Source organism: Pituophis catenifer, unplaced genomic scaffold (genome assembly GCF_029215685.1).
Source record: "Pituophis catenifer annectens isolate HBS135680 unplaced genomic scaffold, rPitCat1.0.hap2 SCAF_2, whole genome shotgun sequence".
Taxonomy (NCBI): domain Eukaryota; kingdom Metazoa; phylum Chordata; class Lepidosauria; order Squamata; family Colubridae; genus Pituophis; species Pituophis catenifer.
The window spans coordinates 156,917,004-156,936,296 of NW_027256882.1; the positions used below are offsets into that span (position 1 = coordinate 156,917,004).

Consider the following 19,293-nt stretch of genomic DNA (forward strand, 5'->3'; position numbering starts at 1 on the left):
TTCAAGCACAGGTAACTTTTTAAGTTGCCCGCAAGCTCACAGCCAACAAGTATTGCTATAAGACAAGCCCACAACTAGTAAAAAAACCCCAACCCAGCAGGTTGGCTGTTACAGGGGCGTGCGTTGCATCTGTCATGAACCCAACGGGAGGAAAAGAAAGCAACTCTTCCAGGTCTTCAAAGGAAAACTGCCCCGAGCTTCCAATTTCACCCCAGTTCATGACTTCCAAATTGCAGAGAAGGCATGACCAAGTAATTCAAAACAAACATGCAACAGGAATGCTAACAGTAATAATAGCTACGTCCACAGTTCTACTTCAAGAAAACAAAGGCAGGCACGCTCTAGTTAGATTGTCAACATGGTCTCCCTATCCTAGATTCAAAAATAGACTGCTGGGGGTGGGGGGGGGGGGAGAGAAATTAAGGGCAATCTGCAGGTCTCATTGATGTAACTTATTCCCTCTGAGCAACATGCAGGACAGACTGTTTTCTCGCACCTGAGTGGGTTTGAAAGTTCTAACATTCATATTAGACTTTAGGAAGTTGTGAATGTTGAGTCCCCTACCTTTTTTGGGGAGGCAGGAAGTATGAGCTACTCTATACATCGCTCATCATAACATTAATTAAAGTAGAGGCTTAGATCTGAAATTTACACAAGATGGTAGTCTTCTCTCTATGTTGTTGCCCTCTGAATTTCTTGCGCCAACTCTCTAATTTCTGGTCTGTGGGCCAATGGCCACACTGGGTGAGGGTGATGAATGCTGGCACCCAGAATATCTGGAAGATGCTAAGATGGGACTTGGGTAAGTAGTAGTGGAAAAATAATATTATGAAGCTATTTTTTTTGAGGGGTGCATTTGCATTCTTAGCATAAAAATAACTAAGCACATCTTAGCCAATCAGCACCAGTATAACATTTCTCCTGTCTTTTCTTAATTTGGAAGGTAAAAAGTCTAAAGTCAGGTGTATAACTTAATTATTTCTCACATATGAATGCAACTTGAGAGCTTTTGACAGATTCTTGTGAAAAGAACTAAGAATGAAACGTGCGAAAAGCTAAGAGTTCAAGCCACTTCCACTTATATAGTTGGAATACATATTTGCCTCAACACATTCTCAACAAATCATTGAAGTGGGTGTTCTTTTTCTATGCGAACATAGGTCTGAAAAGTGATAAGGACTGCTACTATGAGGATGCTACTATGAGTAGTAGTTTATAGGATTTATATCTAGAAAGTTGCATGGCTGTTTATAATTCTCATTTCTTTATTAAGCAAGCGCTTGGACACTTGCCTAGTTTTATTGCCGATTTCTTTTACTAATTAATCTACTACAGAAACACTACCCTGTTTGTACTTTATTCTATGAAGATGGATATTTAAGAAAAGCAAGAGGCGGCCCTATTCTCACCCCAAATTAGTTCAGCTTCAAAGGCCCAAGTGCTGAGGGGAAAAGGGCCAGGCCAGTGGTGGGTTGCTACCGGTTCACCACGGATCGGGAGAACCAGTAGCGGCGGGGGGAGGCTCCGCCCAGACATCTCTGGTGCACGCATCCACGAGCAAACCAGTAGCGACGGGATTTGAAACCCACTACCGGGCCAGGCCCTTTAGCCAGAGGTATATGACCAGTAATTCCCACTTTTCTACAATTCTTCAGCACAAAACTAGGTTCTACTTAGCCACTACTTCTGAAAAACACACACACGTTTTTCTTGGACTTGTGGAAGGCCTAAGCTTGGTGCCAGAAAAGGAGAGGGTGACATCTCAGCTATAGCTTGCATCATCTTTTCCCATGTGAAAACCTAGCAGGTGGGGAAGGGCTGGTGGTGAAGGAGAGAAAGTCTACTTCTCAATTTCTGATTGTAAATATAAACTTGTAAATATAAACTTCCACCTGTGTTTTGATAGAAGCCTGGAGGGCTCAAAGCTCTGGGACTGAAGTCTTGCATCGCAGTCCTGTTCCTATACATTGAAATCACTGGCAAATATTAGAAGTGAAAACAGGTAACGGCAGTAATTGATAAAATGTATTAATTTGGGTGGACAGAAAGATTAATTTGTAAAATAAAATAGCACAAGAATTAAAAAATAAGAATGAAATTTAAGAATCCAGCATTAGGTTCGATACAGTGCTGCTTTAGTGGGAAAGGAAGCAAGATCCATTAGAAAGCCAAAAAGAATAACAGATATGGCAAATAACTTATGCCATTCCCTACTAACAGAAGAAACTGCTTGATTTTTTGGGGGGGAGGGGGGAGAGGAGAAATTAAATGAAAAATCAGAAATTGCCACATACATATTTAGTGCAATTTTAAAAAGCTCTGAATCTATACAACATAGCATCAAATTACAGCAGGGCAGAAAGAAAACTACCCTAGCAAGAATTAACACACATTTTGTTTTAGTTCCGCTTTGCCAAAGCTGGTGTTCTCACCCCAGAAAAGTGGGATTATAAATCTCAAAACCAAACATACAAAGAATGGAGTCACCATACCCGCAACTAATTTTTAAGGTACTAGAGTAATATGTATGGATTGCAGAAACAGAAAGAAGGCAATGTTAGGTTTGAAGAAGCTAAATTAACGTCCTGCATCATCCCACTCCACCTGAGATCCAATATCCTCCAACTTTCACACGGACTAAGCTAGCATACTTCATAAGGCTTTATGACTAAGCATTGCTCACTTTAGGAAAGAAAACCCCAAGAGTTCCGTCACCTTGGTATACAAGAGAAAATTGAGAGAAGGGGAAATAAAAATAAATTCTAAATCGGATGCCTGCTTTTCTTTATGAGATGAAGGATAAGAGTTAAGTGAAGTTAGGCAAAAAAATGAGACAGGGGGAGCCAATTTAGACTTCATACTTGAGAAGGACCTGACCCAACTACCATCATACTCCCCTTATACAGTGCAAATCCTTCCTACCAAAATGGGCTTTGTATGTAACCTATCAATGTTAAATTAGCCTTTTCACTACAAGGAAGATAGAAGAACATTGTAAGGTGCTTCTTCTCATAAGGTAAACAAGCTACATTCATGTCAGGTAGCTAAGGCGTCTGGAATGGTTAACATTTGTAAGAATATTCTTTCAATACAATATATGTTTCAATTTCTACTTTGAAATCTAGCTGCCTGGATTAACATTCTCCCTTTCTAAAAGAATCAGAAGTCAGTTTGATAGTGCCAAAAGAGTAATCTCAAGATAGAGGTGAAGCAGGGAAAGAAATTGGAGAAATGCCAGCAGGCTGCCTTTAAATGCATTTCCCTCAGTCTTACTCCTTCTCTACTCCAATGTCAGCAAGCCAGAGATGCTGACGTAACACCTAGGTTAACTGCAATTGCATTCCAGGAACTTCCTTTCACTATTATTTTTCCAAAACATTCAAGTAAGGACATGCATACAAAACTATCAGCAGCCATTTCAATAAATATCTTCAAGTGGACCAACGAAAAATGCCTTTTAAAATATTAATAACTGGCAACTAACACAATCCAATAATGCCCTAGTCACTTTTAGTCCATAAAGCTTATGTTTCCAAATCTTACCTTCGACAATGATCTTTTCTGGTTCTCTCATTTTAAAAGCTAATTCCTTCACTGGCCTCTGTTTTTTGTCAGTATAAAAAGAGTTTACTTTGGTACACTGCGGGATTCTAAAAAGTGAGCCCAAACCACTCAATATTGTCTACAAGATGCCCAACACAATATTGAAGTCTTCTCTGTGTCAAACTCCAAGAACCCACAGTACCAATTTTCCCTTTGGTTTTGATCTTTTATCTCCAACTTCTCATCTCTCTAAGTGTGCTCTGCTGATTAATGCCTCTATTTCCAATTTTGCTTAAGAGATCTTCAATCGATTAGTGCAAATTTCAGATACCAAATAAATTACCAGAATGTAAGAATCTAGGCTTGTTCTCAAGTCTGAAACATTTGTTTCTGTGAGGCCATTCCATTTATTTCCCCCCCACTCCCCGAAATGCTACTTGCATTTCCTAAATTAAAGATGAACAATCAGAGGATTCCACGTTAAGAATGGTAAATTTAGAGGGGACAGCTGTACATTGGCAAACCCTAATTGTATCACCACAAAGAGGCAGGACTTGAAACTAACCTTTCTCTTTATCTTCATAATCAAGTTGACAGGAGGGATCCCAGATTTACAGTGCTGCAACCAAATGCCTGGGATAAAAATTACACAATAGATTCATATATCCACCATGCAAGTCAAAGGACCAACTAGAGCAGGGCTGTCAAACTCATGAGGCATCTGGCCTACGGGCTGCGAGTTTGACAGCCCTGAGGTAATTTCCACACTTCCAGTCATTTTTTGGCCTTTTCCCTACTGCTGATAGAAGCACAAAATGCATGTGTATCTAAAATGTAGAAATTATTTATGCAGGCCAAACAGGATGCAACCCTGTCTTGGAAAGCAGATAATCTGAACCATCTGCTGATGTATCTGTCCTTATTTTCCTCCCTAACCTCCCCCCCTCCATGATATTCAATAACTAAATATGCTGTTAATCTATACTGTCAGTACACCTGATGTCCAAATAGGTTATCATCTGGAAAACACTGGTTTCATGAGAAAAAAAAAATACAATGTAAGGTTCTTTATGAAATCTCTCTTCTGGTCAGCATGAAAGGTAAGGGAATGGGAACAAGTTTTTCAGAAGGCAAAGCAGGCACAAGCTGGTATAATCAAACCCCCCGCGCGTCATTCTTTTAAAAAAAAATGCAGGGATTTTTCTACAAGCTGTGTGGCTGAAATTGCATACTAATTTTTTGTTTAGAAAAAATGTTTACTGCCACTCATCGTGCACACGAGGCTCAGCTAGTTTCAAAGACTTCCATGCAATTCTGCTTTATTATATTCAAGTTGACAAACTAAGATAGGATTGGAATTAAAAGTAAGGCTATTTTTCTTTCTTTTCTTTTTCATCCCTTTTGTTTTTGCACCAAAAGTGAATTTGAAAAGATGCTCATCGCATACAGGTATACACACACACACACACACACACACACACACACACACACACACACACACAGAAAAACTAACACACAAAAGGAGGAGAATAGTTTATACCTGACTGGAGATGAGGTCTGTCCTATCTTATTCAAAGAAATGTTTTTATGTGCATAATATACATCGGTGCAGCATTTACACATAGATCACGGAAAGAAAGACACTAAGAACTTGCTACAGATGCCTTACGGGAGACTTTAGAAATCTATCCCCCTCCCAACCCAGCCCAAAATATTTTCTACCTATTTGTAACATTAACAGCTTTTTCTTTGTCCCCCAAATTCATGATTCGAATGAAATCATTGCTTCAAAGTTCACAGAATCCCAACTGCAATTAACATTCCTCCTTGCTTCAGTGGGGAAAAATAATCTATATATCCCCATCTCTTCTTTAACATTGACTTTGTAGGAGTTAAGCGATGCTGAAGTCACATTTTTTCTCAAATGCTACATGCTTGATACTGAAGCACCCATTTAAAAAAAAATCCACCAAGAGAAGGTTTAAAGTAATGAAACAATTCAAGGTTTTCACATTTACATTTCCAATACGGATGGTGGTTCTTCGCCCTTCCCCCCCCCCCCCACCATTTTCCTGCACATAAAAAATATGCTCAAGGCCAAGCTGAACTGAGCTTACAGGTTAAATAATTTGTTTTTAAAAAGCCAAGTATGCTATGAAAGATCACCGAATCTCTCTCCACCACTTTCCTAATCTTGTCATCTCTTTGGCACTATTGGGCGAATAGCTAATCAGAACGGAATCACACGACAATTTGACATGGAAAATGTTTTTGAGAAAAATACATGGAGTAATGAGGAGAGGGAAGGAAAGTTAAATATGGGATATATAAATATACTTTCCAAGACTCAGCAAGGAGAGGAGGGAAGGTTACTTGCTTGGATATTTGTTTTAATGACTGATTATTATTTTTTTTAAAAAGAAGAAGATTGCTCACATTAAGGTTCATAGCTATGCCAGAATACCTTATACTGGCTGGAGTTTAAAAATTCCTATCATTAGAGGAATCTTTCCACCCCAATTTGCCTACCTGCAAAGTATTCTGTCCTTGGATCAACTATCACGTTCCTACCAGAAGGAAGCCAAAATGTTTGGATCTAGCTCTCAATACAAAGTGAGCATTAGCCCTAAAGGAGATTCAAAGTCTCTTGCACATTTAGTCTGTACAGAAGCTGGCCATAGACAGGCCCCTTTGGTAATCCACTGCACCGAACCAAGAAACCAGACTAGATAATATACAAGGGTTGTGGGTGCTAATCTACAAATCATTTTCAGGGACACAGATTCCAATCCTATAAGTTCATTTTTTACATTACAACTCTTTAGGAATATTAGAGGGGGATGTCTATATCCCATGATTTTGAACTCCTTGGGCAAGGGTGGGGGATAGAGGGCAAAGAAAATGTAGAAGTAATGAACAATAGCAATGCTACAAATGGGTTTTCTTAAGCTCCAGCAACCTCTGGGGAAAAGTAAACAAAATAAAGTCATTTTCAGAAAAAAAGGAACAGCATCATTTTATCAGGATCAATTATTTTAAATTCGCTGAAGTGCCCACTTAGGAATATATGATCAATTTATCGCTTCTCAGTACTTGCCCACTACAAGGACATTTACATTCAGTGTTTGTCAATAGTTATATGGCTCAGCTGGGCTCCCAGCGGAAGGCCCATTTATCTAACAATGGCAGTGCAAATACACTTGTCAAGCTGAAATGTATTTGTGCTGTTTATTTTTTTAAAACACAACTTCCCTTTGTTCTAATTCTCTGAACCCTAGAACCATGACTCTAGAGCCCTGAAGTAAATTAAAAAGAATTCTCCACCCACCTCCCACCCAACAGACTAAAGAATTAAAAAAAAAAAAAAGTGGGGGGAGGGACAAAAAGGAAAATAGGCTTTTCCTGATCCCGTATTCCCTTGCTGGCCTTTCTCCTATAGGTTGCTATAAAAGGGGGAATCAGACCCTCATGCTTTTAAACAAAAGTGCTTTTTTTTTTTTTAACTTGTAAAGCAAGTGCTTCGGAGAAAGGTGGTTGGAGAAAAACTTCCTTATTTGGATTGGTTAAGAAGGGAAGCCCCATGATTGCTTTTTGAGACAAGTGAAAAGGAAAGGAAAAAAAAACAAACATCATCCAGAAATATTATGAGCAGGGTCTTCTAAGATGCAAAGAAGGATGCATGGTTAAAATAGATTTTATGCCATTCCTAAGGAAGATGGCAACAGGAAGAAGCTGCAAGCCAAGATCCTCTTCTGCCCCCACTCCCCATTTTCTCCCAACCCTGTGTAAAATACTGCACATCAGGAAGTCAAATGTGCTTGCAGAATACTGGAGGGAAGGGGTGGTGGGAGAAAAGAGAGGAAGTAAAAAAGGAAGTTTGCCTCCAGCCCTCTTTTACAATGCACCAGGGAAAACCAACTCTCATCTTAGCACAATAATGCAAGTTATTACCACCAGACATTTGAATTATTACTTAAAACTGTCAAGCTGTGCTGTCAAAATGTACATGTTACAGCATTAAAGGAGAACAAGACTGGCAACTAAAATAGAGCTGGCCACATTTCTTTACACCCAACCCAACTGCTGCCTCCATTTCTTTGTTTTTTTTTAAAAAAGCAACAAAATATATTAATTTAGATATGCGCTGCTGGAATTGTTTCCACTCCATTTTTTTTTCTTCATCATTTTAAAGGAAAAGGAAAAAGTTAAATGGAACACTAGAAATATAATAATGTGCGATGCTACAGAGCTAAGTACGCTGAAGCCCTTAAAAAGATCACATTGATTGTCATATCTTCCATTTTTAGGATGAAATGTAAGAAAGGGAATGCCTTGGGGTTTTTTTGTTTTTTTTTTGTTTTGGCAAGAATGCAATTAAAAAGACAATCCTGCCTGATTACTTTTCATCAATTCAGCAAAAGAAGTCCTGCACAAACCCATGATAGTTCTAATATAAGGAGGTAACGTAAGAAATAAAATTGATGCCAGCCCAATTCATCTGGCAGTAGGGTTGGAAAATTCCCTTATTCTAAAACTTATCTCAGAATGCTGATTGTATCTCAGCTTCTGCCCCTTCCTTCAAATTTCATTCCTGCTTTTTTAAAAACAAAAAAACTGATAAGGGAGCATCTCCGCTTTCTAAGGACTGTGGTCCATGGAACCTTCAACCTCCTTGGTTCAAGGTCCCTTGTAGAAATTGTCAACTATTCAAGCTATATTCATTCCCAAAAACTGTTACAGAAGCAACTACAATTCAATACATAGAAGTAAAAGGGGGGAAAATGGGGTTTTTTTCTCCTATAAGAACAAACTGTGCTAGGATTTCTCAATGAGTCCACATTCCTCCAGGCCACAAAGACATGGCTTGGGATGAATACAGACCTGTGGGACTTCAACTCCCAGAATTGGCTGAGGAATTCTGGGAGTTGAAGTCCACAAGTCTTAAAAGTTGCCAAGGTTGGACACCCCCCCCCCCCCCGGTTTAAACCATTGCACCTGTGGGAAGACAGAATTCCTGAAGGCCTCCTAGTTCTCAGCACTGCAAGAAACACTGGATCTCTCCCACCCATTTCCCTACAAATGTCTCAGTCCAGTTTCTGCCTTTAGAGGATTATTCATTTAGCCCTTGAAAAGAAATCAAACAATGACCAAGAGTGGCTTCAGACTTACTTTGGCCCTCCCAACTTATGTCCTCTTTGCCCTTCTTGGGGGGGGGGGGGGGGGGCATAGAAAGGATTGCGCATAGAAGGCTTAAAATAAAATTAGGCAATTTGAAAGAATTGCTAGTACCTAATAAAATGTAAACAAGTGGTTTGTTTTTTGTTTTGTTTTGAGCTCTCCATCTACAGGATGCTGAAAAGGACCTTTCTCATCAAAAAATGGGGGACAGGGGAGAAGAGGAATCTTTAATTCAAGTTTTGTTCATTTCTATTCCAACAGTGAGGTATTTGGTGTAGAAAGGTTAACACTTTCTTTCAAGGTAGAGAATGTGGAGTAACCGAGGGCAGAGAAAAGTAACCCAACCATAGTGCAGTGAAAAACATTAATGGCCAATCTGCAACAGGCTGTCCGCTGTGCTTTTTTGGCAAGTGCATTGAAACTTTTAATACGCTCATTACCCGGCAGCTGCAAAAATGAAAAGATTTCTTAAGATTCCTTGGGCATCAAAGAAAGAAGAAACAGCTAAGCTAGTAGTGCCCTAGTCTCTGCAGAAGGCTTAGTCAAAGGACATTGTTAGGTTTGTTTAAAGACTAGAATTCACTACCTTTAAGGCCCCCATTTTTTTTATTTTTTTTTGCAATCTATCCATATGCAGGAAACGAACTAAATAATTTAGCAAATGCTTAGAAGAACTGATCCCAAATGACGTGTAATAAATCTCTGAGACAAAGCCCATTGGGGGGGAGGGGGAGGGAGGCTGGGTGTGAGGGGATGGGGCAGAAGGATCCATAAAAAGAGAAGAAAAACAAAGTGATCATATCCTTTTAAAAAATGCACTGTTTGGCAAAGGGCAAGATAGTGGCTGTGTCATTTGGCTGTAGGAATTTGGCTTTGGTAAATTCAAACAGTGCCAAAAGGAAGGGATTTGTGTCTTGTCTACACTTATTATTTCATCATAATCTTTTCTCACTTCCCGATTCAACTCTCCTCTTTGAAAGATCTAGCCATTAGCCACACTCTCTTAAGTTTGCTGTTTCCTGATTCTTCTATTATTATTATTATTATTATTTTGAAAATCAGTCAATGCAAATAAATAAGGCTCTAGCAATTGCATTGGTGTCCACTCTGCATCACAAATCTGGTAATGAAAAGGCCAGGGCAGAGGAGGTATAGTTTGCCTGTCCATTTAAATTCTGGGTTTTAAATTCCTATACATTGTTCAAAGTGTAAAATGCACCATGATGCAAAAGAATTCAAGTCTACAGCTGGCTCATATATTCTCCTTAACAATCAAAGAGAGTCTGTAAGAAGATCACCTGGGGGGAAATAAAAACCAGTTTGTTTCCCAGGGTTACTAGCCTTAAAGCTTGCTGGTCCAAACACACTATGCCTTGGGATAATTCTTTCTGAAAATTCACATGTTCTACTAAACGCAGTCCCAAGCCTACCACAGCTCTGCAGGACTGGGAAAGCGATGGAAAAGATTATTAGGTCATAAAGTTTTGCCCCAGCAGCTTTCATCTGATTGCTACATCCCAATCTTTGGCTTTGAACATACTTTGTGATATGGTAATCTTTTTTTTTTTTGTTAGTTTCTACACATGATACAGTTTACAGTACAAAAAGAAAAACAGTGCACTCTCAAATGTGTAATAAATAGGAATTTTAAAATAAAAAATACGCACTCATACTAGCCCCACCCATGGATGGACGGACAGACAAATACACACACACCCTCTAATGAAATCTGCTGGATGTTATTCTAGTTGGAAAAATTATAAATACAAATGTAGGATTGTAAGATTCTGAAGTGCATTGTTCTCCTTGCAGAAAGCTTTTTTTCTTTTTTTTTCTTTTTGCTATTTTTCAAAAGATAAAATGCTTGCTTCTTTATAAATAACTTTTTTAGGCAACACTGACTTGTCTAATGGGAAACACTGCACAACACAGAGACAGGAGGGGGCAGGGGGAACCACACAAAAAAAAATCTCTTTGGGGACCTAACATTTTGCAACCCCGATAACCTTCCCTCTCCCCCACCACATAAAAAAACAAAACAAAAAACAAAAAACAAAAAACCAGCCTCCAAAAACAGAAGATCCCTAAAGTGCCTGATGTGGTTGGAATAATTCTGGCAGCGCATACACAAGTTTTTTGTTTTTTTTAAAAAAGGAACCGCGTTGGTTGGGCAACAGCATCCATGGTGCACGCAAGGGACTATGAGCTGCCTAAAGTATCAGAGTATCCAGGTACAGTAGTTCTCAGTTCAAGTGTTTTTCACTGGAATCAAAAAGGGCGAGCACAACAAACTAACAAACAAACAAAAGTTACCATACGGGAAGAAGCAATGATAGTGGCACTTTGCCAGCAGCTGCTGCCTTTCTTGGCGGTCCTTCATTGATCAACCTCCCTGTCCTCATTTCAAAATGCAAAACAAAAAGCAGCAGCAATTCAGGCTTCTGCTCCCTGCCTATACTGCTGGGTCCCTCGGAATTATTTTCACTCTGAGGGCACAGAGAAAATGATCCCAAATGATAAGGTGGCCTGCCAGAGGGGAAGTGTGGGAGACACAGTTAAGATGATCCAGATGATCAAATTCAGGCCCTTTGGCTGCTGCCACAACCCCATGCATGAAATAAATTTAATTGGCTCTTCACTCAAAGCATCAAGCCTTGAGGAATTGGACTGAAAAATCTGGGTCGCTTTAAAAACATTGAACTCAGAAGAACTGGGCAATACCCTTTGGCAAACAGCAAGGGAAAGAAGAATACAAGCAGATTATTATTTTTTTTAAAGCTTCACAGGTAATTTTAAACAAAAGCGCCTTAAAAGGATGAATCTGTTCAAAAACCCACACTTCTTTTTGTTAATTTTGATAGCAAAAGAAATGCTAGTGGTCAAAGCAAGTATCTAGGTAGGATGCAGAAGCTGAGATCACTTTCTCTAGGATTTTTTTTTCTTTCCTTTTTTTTTTTTTTTTTGGTTCCTAGGACCTTTTGGAAGGCCCATTCCCAGTCTTGTTCTCCTTTAAAGTGTCCTATATTGATAGAATTCCTAAATAAATAGAAGAGATACTAGATCACCCATCATCGTTGTTTTTTTTTTAAGCTATTCCGAATAACAGCCATCTAAGCCGATGGCATTGTGCCTATCCTTGGTGTAGGGGCAGCTGTTCCCGTTGGGCAGGGAGCTGCAGGCGGCTGTCTTGGCAGCAATGCCGCAGTTCTTGAGGAGGTTGAAGCTGAAAGGGCTGATGGCGTCTTTAGGTGGAAAAGGCTTCATGGTGGAAAGGATAAGTGCCAGGCAGTCAGCAACGTCTTTGTTGGGGGCACAAGCCAAGGCTGGGGTATGGCCTGGAAAAGACAAGCAAATTCAGTTCCACAGAACAACAACAGCAACAACAACAATTAAAGCAAAGCCATTCCTGGGGAAAGGGGGCAAGCAGATTAGAAATTAAAAGGCCGGTTTGGACTTTCTTCAGAATTCCTTACATTAAATGTCGACTATATATTTTCAACAAAGCAGGTTTTTAAGATGACACTGTTTCTATTTCTTTCTCTCTTTTTTTTAAAGCAACCTGCTTAAAATTCAGGAGACAGCCATTAAGGCTAAGAGGTACTGGTAGTCCTTGACTTATCACCTGAAAGTTCACTTAACAATGGCCTCAGGAAAGGTACTTTACAGCTTGTAAAGTACATCGGACCATTGCAAAATCTCTCTCTTTCTGTCTCTCACCCACACACAGGTCATATGATTGCAATTTGGATGCTTGGCAACCTATTCACTTATGACCAGTTGCCAAGCACCCTGCAATCATGTGATCACAATGTGCAATCTTCTCTGCTGCCTTCCCTAGAAAGTCAATGGGGAAGTCAGCAGGAAAGGTTGCATGCCGCTGGCTGCCACTTGCTGACAAGACTCCTTCTTGTCTCTGGGGGACTGGCTGAAAGAGCTCCCTACTGAAATCCAAGCAGACACAGAGCTGAAACTCTTCAGGAGGGAGCTCTTTCAGCCAGTCCCCAGGGATAAGAGATTCTTAGTGGAGCTTCTTAGTGGAGCGGCAGTGTGGTAATATAAGGAATGTGGGGTGCTTCAGGGGGATGTGGGAGGCCCAGCATAGATCACACACAAGTGTCTCTCCAACCTATAGGCTGAAAATTTTGGCAGATAGGGTTTTGGCAGATAGGATTTTCAGCTCTTAAGAGGACAGATCCTCATGCACAGCCTCTGCCAGGTCTCCCAGTATCTGTCCGTCTGCCCCAGGCACTCCATACTCCCTACCTGGGACTCCATCCTCTTAATGAATGAGACTGCTCAACAGCTACAACTGGACTGCCAGACTGCAGTCGCTAAGTGAAGCAGTCATGTGACATCTCACTTAATGACTACTTCGTTCAATAACCAAGATTCTGTTCCCAATCGTAACTTCAGGACTTCTTGCTCTGAGAGCCATGAATCTGCTTCATCCCCTTTCAAACAATCTAAGTGGAGCATCCGCAAACTAACTCATGGCAACAAACACCACAGTTTAACCAAGTGCTGTGCAAATCATTTTTTACTTCTCAGAAATCTTCTTGTCCTTAACACCAGTCACTGAGTTTCATTTTTGTGGGGTATATAAGAAAACCCTCTCTATATCCACATTTTTATAATATGCAGGTCTTCATGTTGACTTTGGGAGGCATAATATACTAAAAATAGATAAGAACAATCACTGGAAAAAAATAACAAGTGTACGTAGCATTAGCAAAATAATCATTCTGTTACACAAACATTTCACCATGGGGCCCACCATCCACCTTAATCAAAAGGCTGGAGGAAAATCCAACTCTACAATATTATTTCTGAGGAATGTGAATCCCTGTACACAATAGTTCACAATGTTGCATTCTGTCTTGAGAGACAAAGAATTATTACACCAAACTCTCATAATTCTACTGGCAGTGAAGACTGGCATTTCTGTGATAGTTACAACACATCTGGAGATTGGAAAGTTGCCTTTCCAATCTAAGACTTCCCAAGACTAAGATAGGTATTGCAGGAGTTGACCAGGCTGAGTCTGAGGAACGGAGTCAAATGTGTTATCAGTCTCATGTCCAGAAGAGATCTAAGTCCAGCTCATCTTGAATTCTATTGACTTTTATCTGCCACCAATTTGCTTTGATTGTTAGTAGTTCAGTTTCTTGTAGAGTTTTAGCGTATAATAAACATATCTATTCATTTGAACTGCCTGGACTCTTGATTTCCTGCCTTGACCGGTATCTTTACTGCATCAAACTTTGTTGTCCGTCCCCCCCCATACTAAACGAACTCTTGCCTTGAGCTTCCAGATGTGAATGATGCATACCTTCTTCATCCACAGCAAGCACAGTGGCACCTCTGCTCAGCAGAGCCTGGACAACAGAGGCCAATCCGTTTCGAGCTGCAATATGGAGTGGCCTGTGTGCAGTGGGAAGAGAAAGGATGGTTATGCTATTGGCCAAATTCAAGAGGAGGACTCTTGCACCCCAATCTCACTTCACTGCTCTCCTCCTAGCAAAGAGGAACATTTAATATTTACTTGGATTCTCAAATTCCACCACCACTGCACTAACAGGGCCTTCTCCACAGCTCACTTTCGTGTGCCCTCAAAAATATATACGCCATATCATCATCATCATCATCATCATCATCATCATCATCATCATCTTAGCCATTGTCTATCCACTGCAGGATGAAGGCCTTTTCTGCATGTTTCCAACCTATATGGTCCTGAGCTTTCTTTTGCCAATAGGGCTCGCGATATTTGCTGATGTTGTCAATCCATCTTGTTTTAAGTCTCTTTCATGCACATATACAGTATCATGTAGCAACTAGAAAATTTGGCCCTGGAAGGATTTGTGAAGGGAAAAAATGGCTCAGAAAAACTGTGTACTTTGGGGCTCAATGGTTTAACAGCTGCCCTCATCCTGCTCTACATATATGGGGCTTCACTGCAACTCTTGTCAGCCTAAGGATCGAGGTGTGAGCCACCCAGAATTGTTTACGATGGGTGGCCACACAAATCTTTTTAAAGAAATAGAAACAAGTAAATAAGTTTCTAACTTCTTCCCATCCTGCTGCTTATGAGGGTGGTGTGAGAATGTGAATGAATGGGACACATGAGTTGGGGAATACTTCCTGTTCTTGGAAGACATGGGGAAAGCCAGGAGGTTTCTGAAGGATTGGAAGAATGGGAAGGACAGCTTGGAGAATGGTGTGGTGGGGCTTGAGCTGGCATTTCTCAGTGGCAGCAGCAGGGCTGGGGCTAAAGTAGAGGCCTGGGGATGGGAGCAGCTGGCTGAGACTGCTGAAAGCCTCCCAGCTCTGCTGCTGCTGAGTGCCACTGTGAATGGTGACCGAAAGAGCACTGTGACACACAATGCTCTTTTGGTGGTTTGTGGGTGTTCATCTTTTAACTTGTTTTTTTTTTTTAATTCTGTTCTTATTTTGTTCTTCACTCTATTTTTGCTTTTAACAATGTCTCTTTTATATGGTTTTATGACTTGTGTATCTGTAAACTGCCCAGACTCATTTGAAAAGCGAAATGGGCAATGACTAAGTTTGATGAATAAATAAAATAATTTGGGGAGGGGAGATAAAAATACACTGCAGTTTTAAGCGTGTGCTACAAAATATCTACACTTTGATTATGTGATTTTGTGTGTGTGTGTGTGTGTGTGTGTGTGTGTGTGTGTGTGTGTGTGTGCACGCATGTGTGAGTGCATGCTGCAATGGATGATTTTGGGCACAGGTCCTAAGTCCATTTTTTCATCACCATGGTAATTTCAAATAGTTGCTGAATGAAGGGTGCAAGTCAAGGATTACTTGTATGTTGGAGGACCACATGCATCCTGCACCTGTGGGTCCAACATCCCTGCTACAGACAGTACAACTGACATTTAATCATAGGGATAACAACTTTTTGTCCTTTCTCCAGATCTTGTCTGTTAATGCAGAAACACAAAATTGACAAAAGTGGAAATAATTTACCCTGTACCTCCATTCTCATTTAATTCTCTGTGGCATAATTCAGCTCTATAATTTCATCCAGAAGTACCTGTATTTCCCCGAAAATAAGACCCAGTCTTATATATATTTTTTGCCACCAAAAAAAGGCACCAGGTCTTATTTTCGGGGACGTCTTCCACTGACTCACCTTGCACCAACAGCCCCGAGCGCGTCAATTTGGAGCTCTTTTATCAGCTCCAGAGGCCTTTCCTAAAGGCTTCTGACAGCGAAACGGAGGCTGGGGGCGACACGTGCAAACGGCTGCAGAAGTGGGCCAGCAAGGCGAGGCAGGTGTCGGGGTATGCGAGGCCTGGCTGCAACTGTCTGAAGGTAAGCAGTTCCACCACCACCCCATCCCCACTTGATTTTTACCCATGCGCCTTGCCCTACCCAGTGCAACCAGGTGCAACAGAATGGTCAGGTCTTAACTAGGACTTATTTTGGGGGTAGGGCTTATATTGGGCACATGTGTAAAAATCAAGCTAGGTCTTATTTTTGCGATAGGTTTTTGGGAAAACACAGTTATTTCCCTTCTCCATCCTGCATTAAGCAGCAAGACTCTGCACTGGATTAAGTCTATTAAACAGAATTTTCAATATGACTTATTACCTCAGAGATACTTTTCCAAAATGTTAAATATCAGAATCAAAAGTATCCTATGTCTCTGCCAAAAAGGAGTTTCTAAACGGACATGTTTTTTGGACTTTGACCTGTGAAATCAACCTCTAATAAATTAAGATCTTTAAGCTAGACATAGTCAAAATGTCTTCCCAAATACAAAAAGGGTTTTCTTCCCACATTAGAATCAGCAAAGAAGATGCTTTTCCTGACTCATTTTTAGTAATATTTGATAAGAAACAAAGTGAAGGAAAACATTTGCTAGTTTCCATAGGCTGTGTGAGTACTTACATCTGTAGAGCACTGTTTGTTGCATTGATAAGGCCAAGGTCTTGGGTTTCCCCCAGAATCAACAAGGCACACTTTTCATGACCCTGGAAAGAAACGATAAAAGAAGTTCGAAATTGCACTCAGCTCTGCAGTTTAATTCTGATAAGGAATATGACACGGGTTTCTTATCATGGTCTTTTCATGCAAGTGTATGTGCTTTGCCACAACAGGCTACAATAAAGTCAGCCTGGATATAAAGGACAGAATTAACATGGAACAGGAATATGTAAGCCCCAGTAGGGCTTTAAGCAATGGTCTGGAGAGAGGGGGTTAAAGTATGACAAAGGAGCTGGAAAATATTGTATGCTCATGGATTGTTTCTATTTGAAATTATGCTGCACTGTCTCCTAGTGGGAGAAAATGAAGATTACATTTGCTCTATTATTAGTGTGAGTTCCTCAATAAAACAGGAAACCAACAATACTGCCCGTCTATCAACAAAAGGGTTTTCTCAAGGATTTACCATTCACTGGGCAGATTTCTGGCCTTCAGTTATCATTCAATTGCAACCATAAAAATCATTCCTGGATAACTTTTCCGAAAGAATGGAAAACTTATATAGAATTTTTGCTGAAAGAAGAAACAAAATGATTTATGGGTTTGAAGGATTTTTTAAAAATATGAATTAAATGAGGGGGTGATGAGACTTGTATAAAATAAGATCTAAGAGAGAGGGGGATTGTAAGATTATAATTATATACTGAAAAGATCAAAAGTCATAATTTTAAGTAGTTTCTTTTTTTTTTAATTCCTGCATTCATATATTCATTCATTCCGTAGAAAAGGTGAGATTATAGATGGCTTCGCAAAAAACCAGAGCTCATAATCACAGCAATGAATGAAGAGCCAGTGAGTAGACCAATTCTTCAAATTTCTCTGCACAAAGAGAGACCACCCAAAAATACTTCAGCGGTTGCTCCTTGCAAGAAGACTACAGCCTCCAATGGGTTTTAAGCACTGGGAAACAAGGGAATAGTGATCTTGCTGAAACCTTGGACGGCAGCTTTAAAAGGACATTAAGTTTCTTTTCTAATCACATCTAGAAATTGTTTATTAACTACCTTTCAGCTGTTAGAAACCTTTGGAGAGACAAGTCTGAAAATACTGGATGAATGTACCTTCAATCCTTAATTTTTAAAAAATCTACAAACTTAACAACTTAAAAAAATAAAGAGCAAAAAGTTAATTAAGACTGATTTTAGAAAGTTATAAATGGTTCCAGATAAATTTGAAATAAGATTTTTGGAATTACTTATGAAGAATTCTTTCCATAGGAAAGTCAAATTGTTTTAAAAATTGTTTTAAGTAAGGTAAGCTTTTAAAATCCGGATACTAAATTTTTCAATTAAAGGATAAGAACACATAAACTTGACAAATAGTTACAGAATGGTGCAAAATTTTCTAACATTGGAAATATTAAAGGGCATTTTTGAAAAGCGGAGTCAGAGGTTAATATTAACAATGTGAACAGCAATATCTGCCTCTAGGGATAGACTGTGTCCAAAGGATAAAGAGGAATAAGTTTTACCTCACAAAACAGAATGAGCTGAATGTGGATTTACAAATGACAGGTTACAAGAGTGACATGGAAAAAGACGTTATACTGGACATATAGAAGAGATTGATTGTTTTAGTAGTTAAAAGGGACATACAAACAATAAAATAAAAGAGTAACCTGGATAATTTTTCTACATTGAACTTACAAAAGAATCGTAATAAAGTTTTGAAGAAACTAGTGAGAAGAGACAAAAAAGAAATGAAATCAAGTTCTATGGCATTATCTGAATGGATTAAAGATTGTTAGAAGTAAAAGAAATGAAGTTTATTTATTTGTTATTTTTAGTAACCCTTCATGGACTTTTGCTGACACCATGACTGAAGTTACAATGTTTTATGGATTTGTTTATAAAGAAATGGGGTGTGGCAAAAAAGAGATTATTTGTTGTGATTTAAAAGAAGGTGAAAACATACTAAAATTGTTTGTACTTGTGATGAAGTTTTGTAGTCACTTCTATTTCTTTACTATCTTTTTTCTTTTTTCCCTTTGCATGTTTTATTCTTTGTATGTTTATACTTTTCTTTTACTTGCATACTTTTATTGCAATTAAAATTGAAAAAGTCATTATAATTCATAATCTTCCTTCCTTCCTCCCCCCACCTCCCTTGTCTTTTACTCTGTAAATTCTTAATAAACCTTATTTTTTAAAAAAAATCCAATATTTTTTTTAACTCTAGTGGTTCTTTTCTCTTCTTCCCAATAAAAATCAAATTACATAAACTCATTATTTAGAAATAAAGTCATTTAATCACATTTGGCACCACTTTCATCATAATCTTCCAATTTTACATATTAAAATTCTACAGAAAATAGTCCCCCCCAAAAAATCAATTTTATAGGTCCCATTTTTGGACATTGTACCTTACTGCAGGCCAGGTGAAGAGCTGTGTTCTTGTTGACATCCAGCACAGTTAGATCTGCTTTTGCTCTGTACAGCAGGAACTCTGAAAATTGTGAAAAGTCAACATGAAAAATTGTGTCTATACTTATTTAAAAGATAAGCCATTCATCCCAAAGGCATAGAAGCCAACTTCCAACATTAAAATGGCAAATGA

At 39.3% G+C, this 19,293-nt stretch overlaps 1 protein-coding gene across 1 annotated transcript in view; it reads right to left on the reverse strand.

The window, feature by feature from the left end:
• Positions 1–10,552: 10,552 nt before the first annotated feature.
• Positions 10,553–19,293, reverse strand: part of ANKRD52 (ankyrin repeat domain 52) — a 70,974-nt gene continuing 62,233 nt past the window's right edge. Inside the window, exons 25-28 of the mRNA XM_070937841.1 lie at positions 19,100–19,182; positions 16,642–16,724; positions 14,051–14,142; positions 10,553–12,056 (exon numbers count right to left, since the gene is read on the reverse strand). Coding sequence (XP_070793942.1) covers positions 11,812–12,056; positions 14,051–14,142; positions 16,642–16,724; positions 19,100–19,182 — 503 coding nt within the window. The 3' untranslated portion in view covers positions 10,553–11,811. The remainder of the gene's footprint in view (positions 12,057–14,050; positions 14,143–16,641; positions 16,725–19,099; positions 19,183–19,293) is intronic.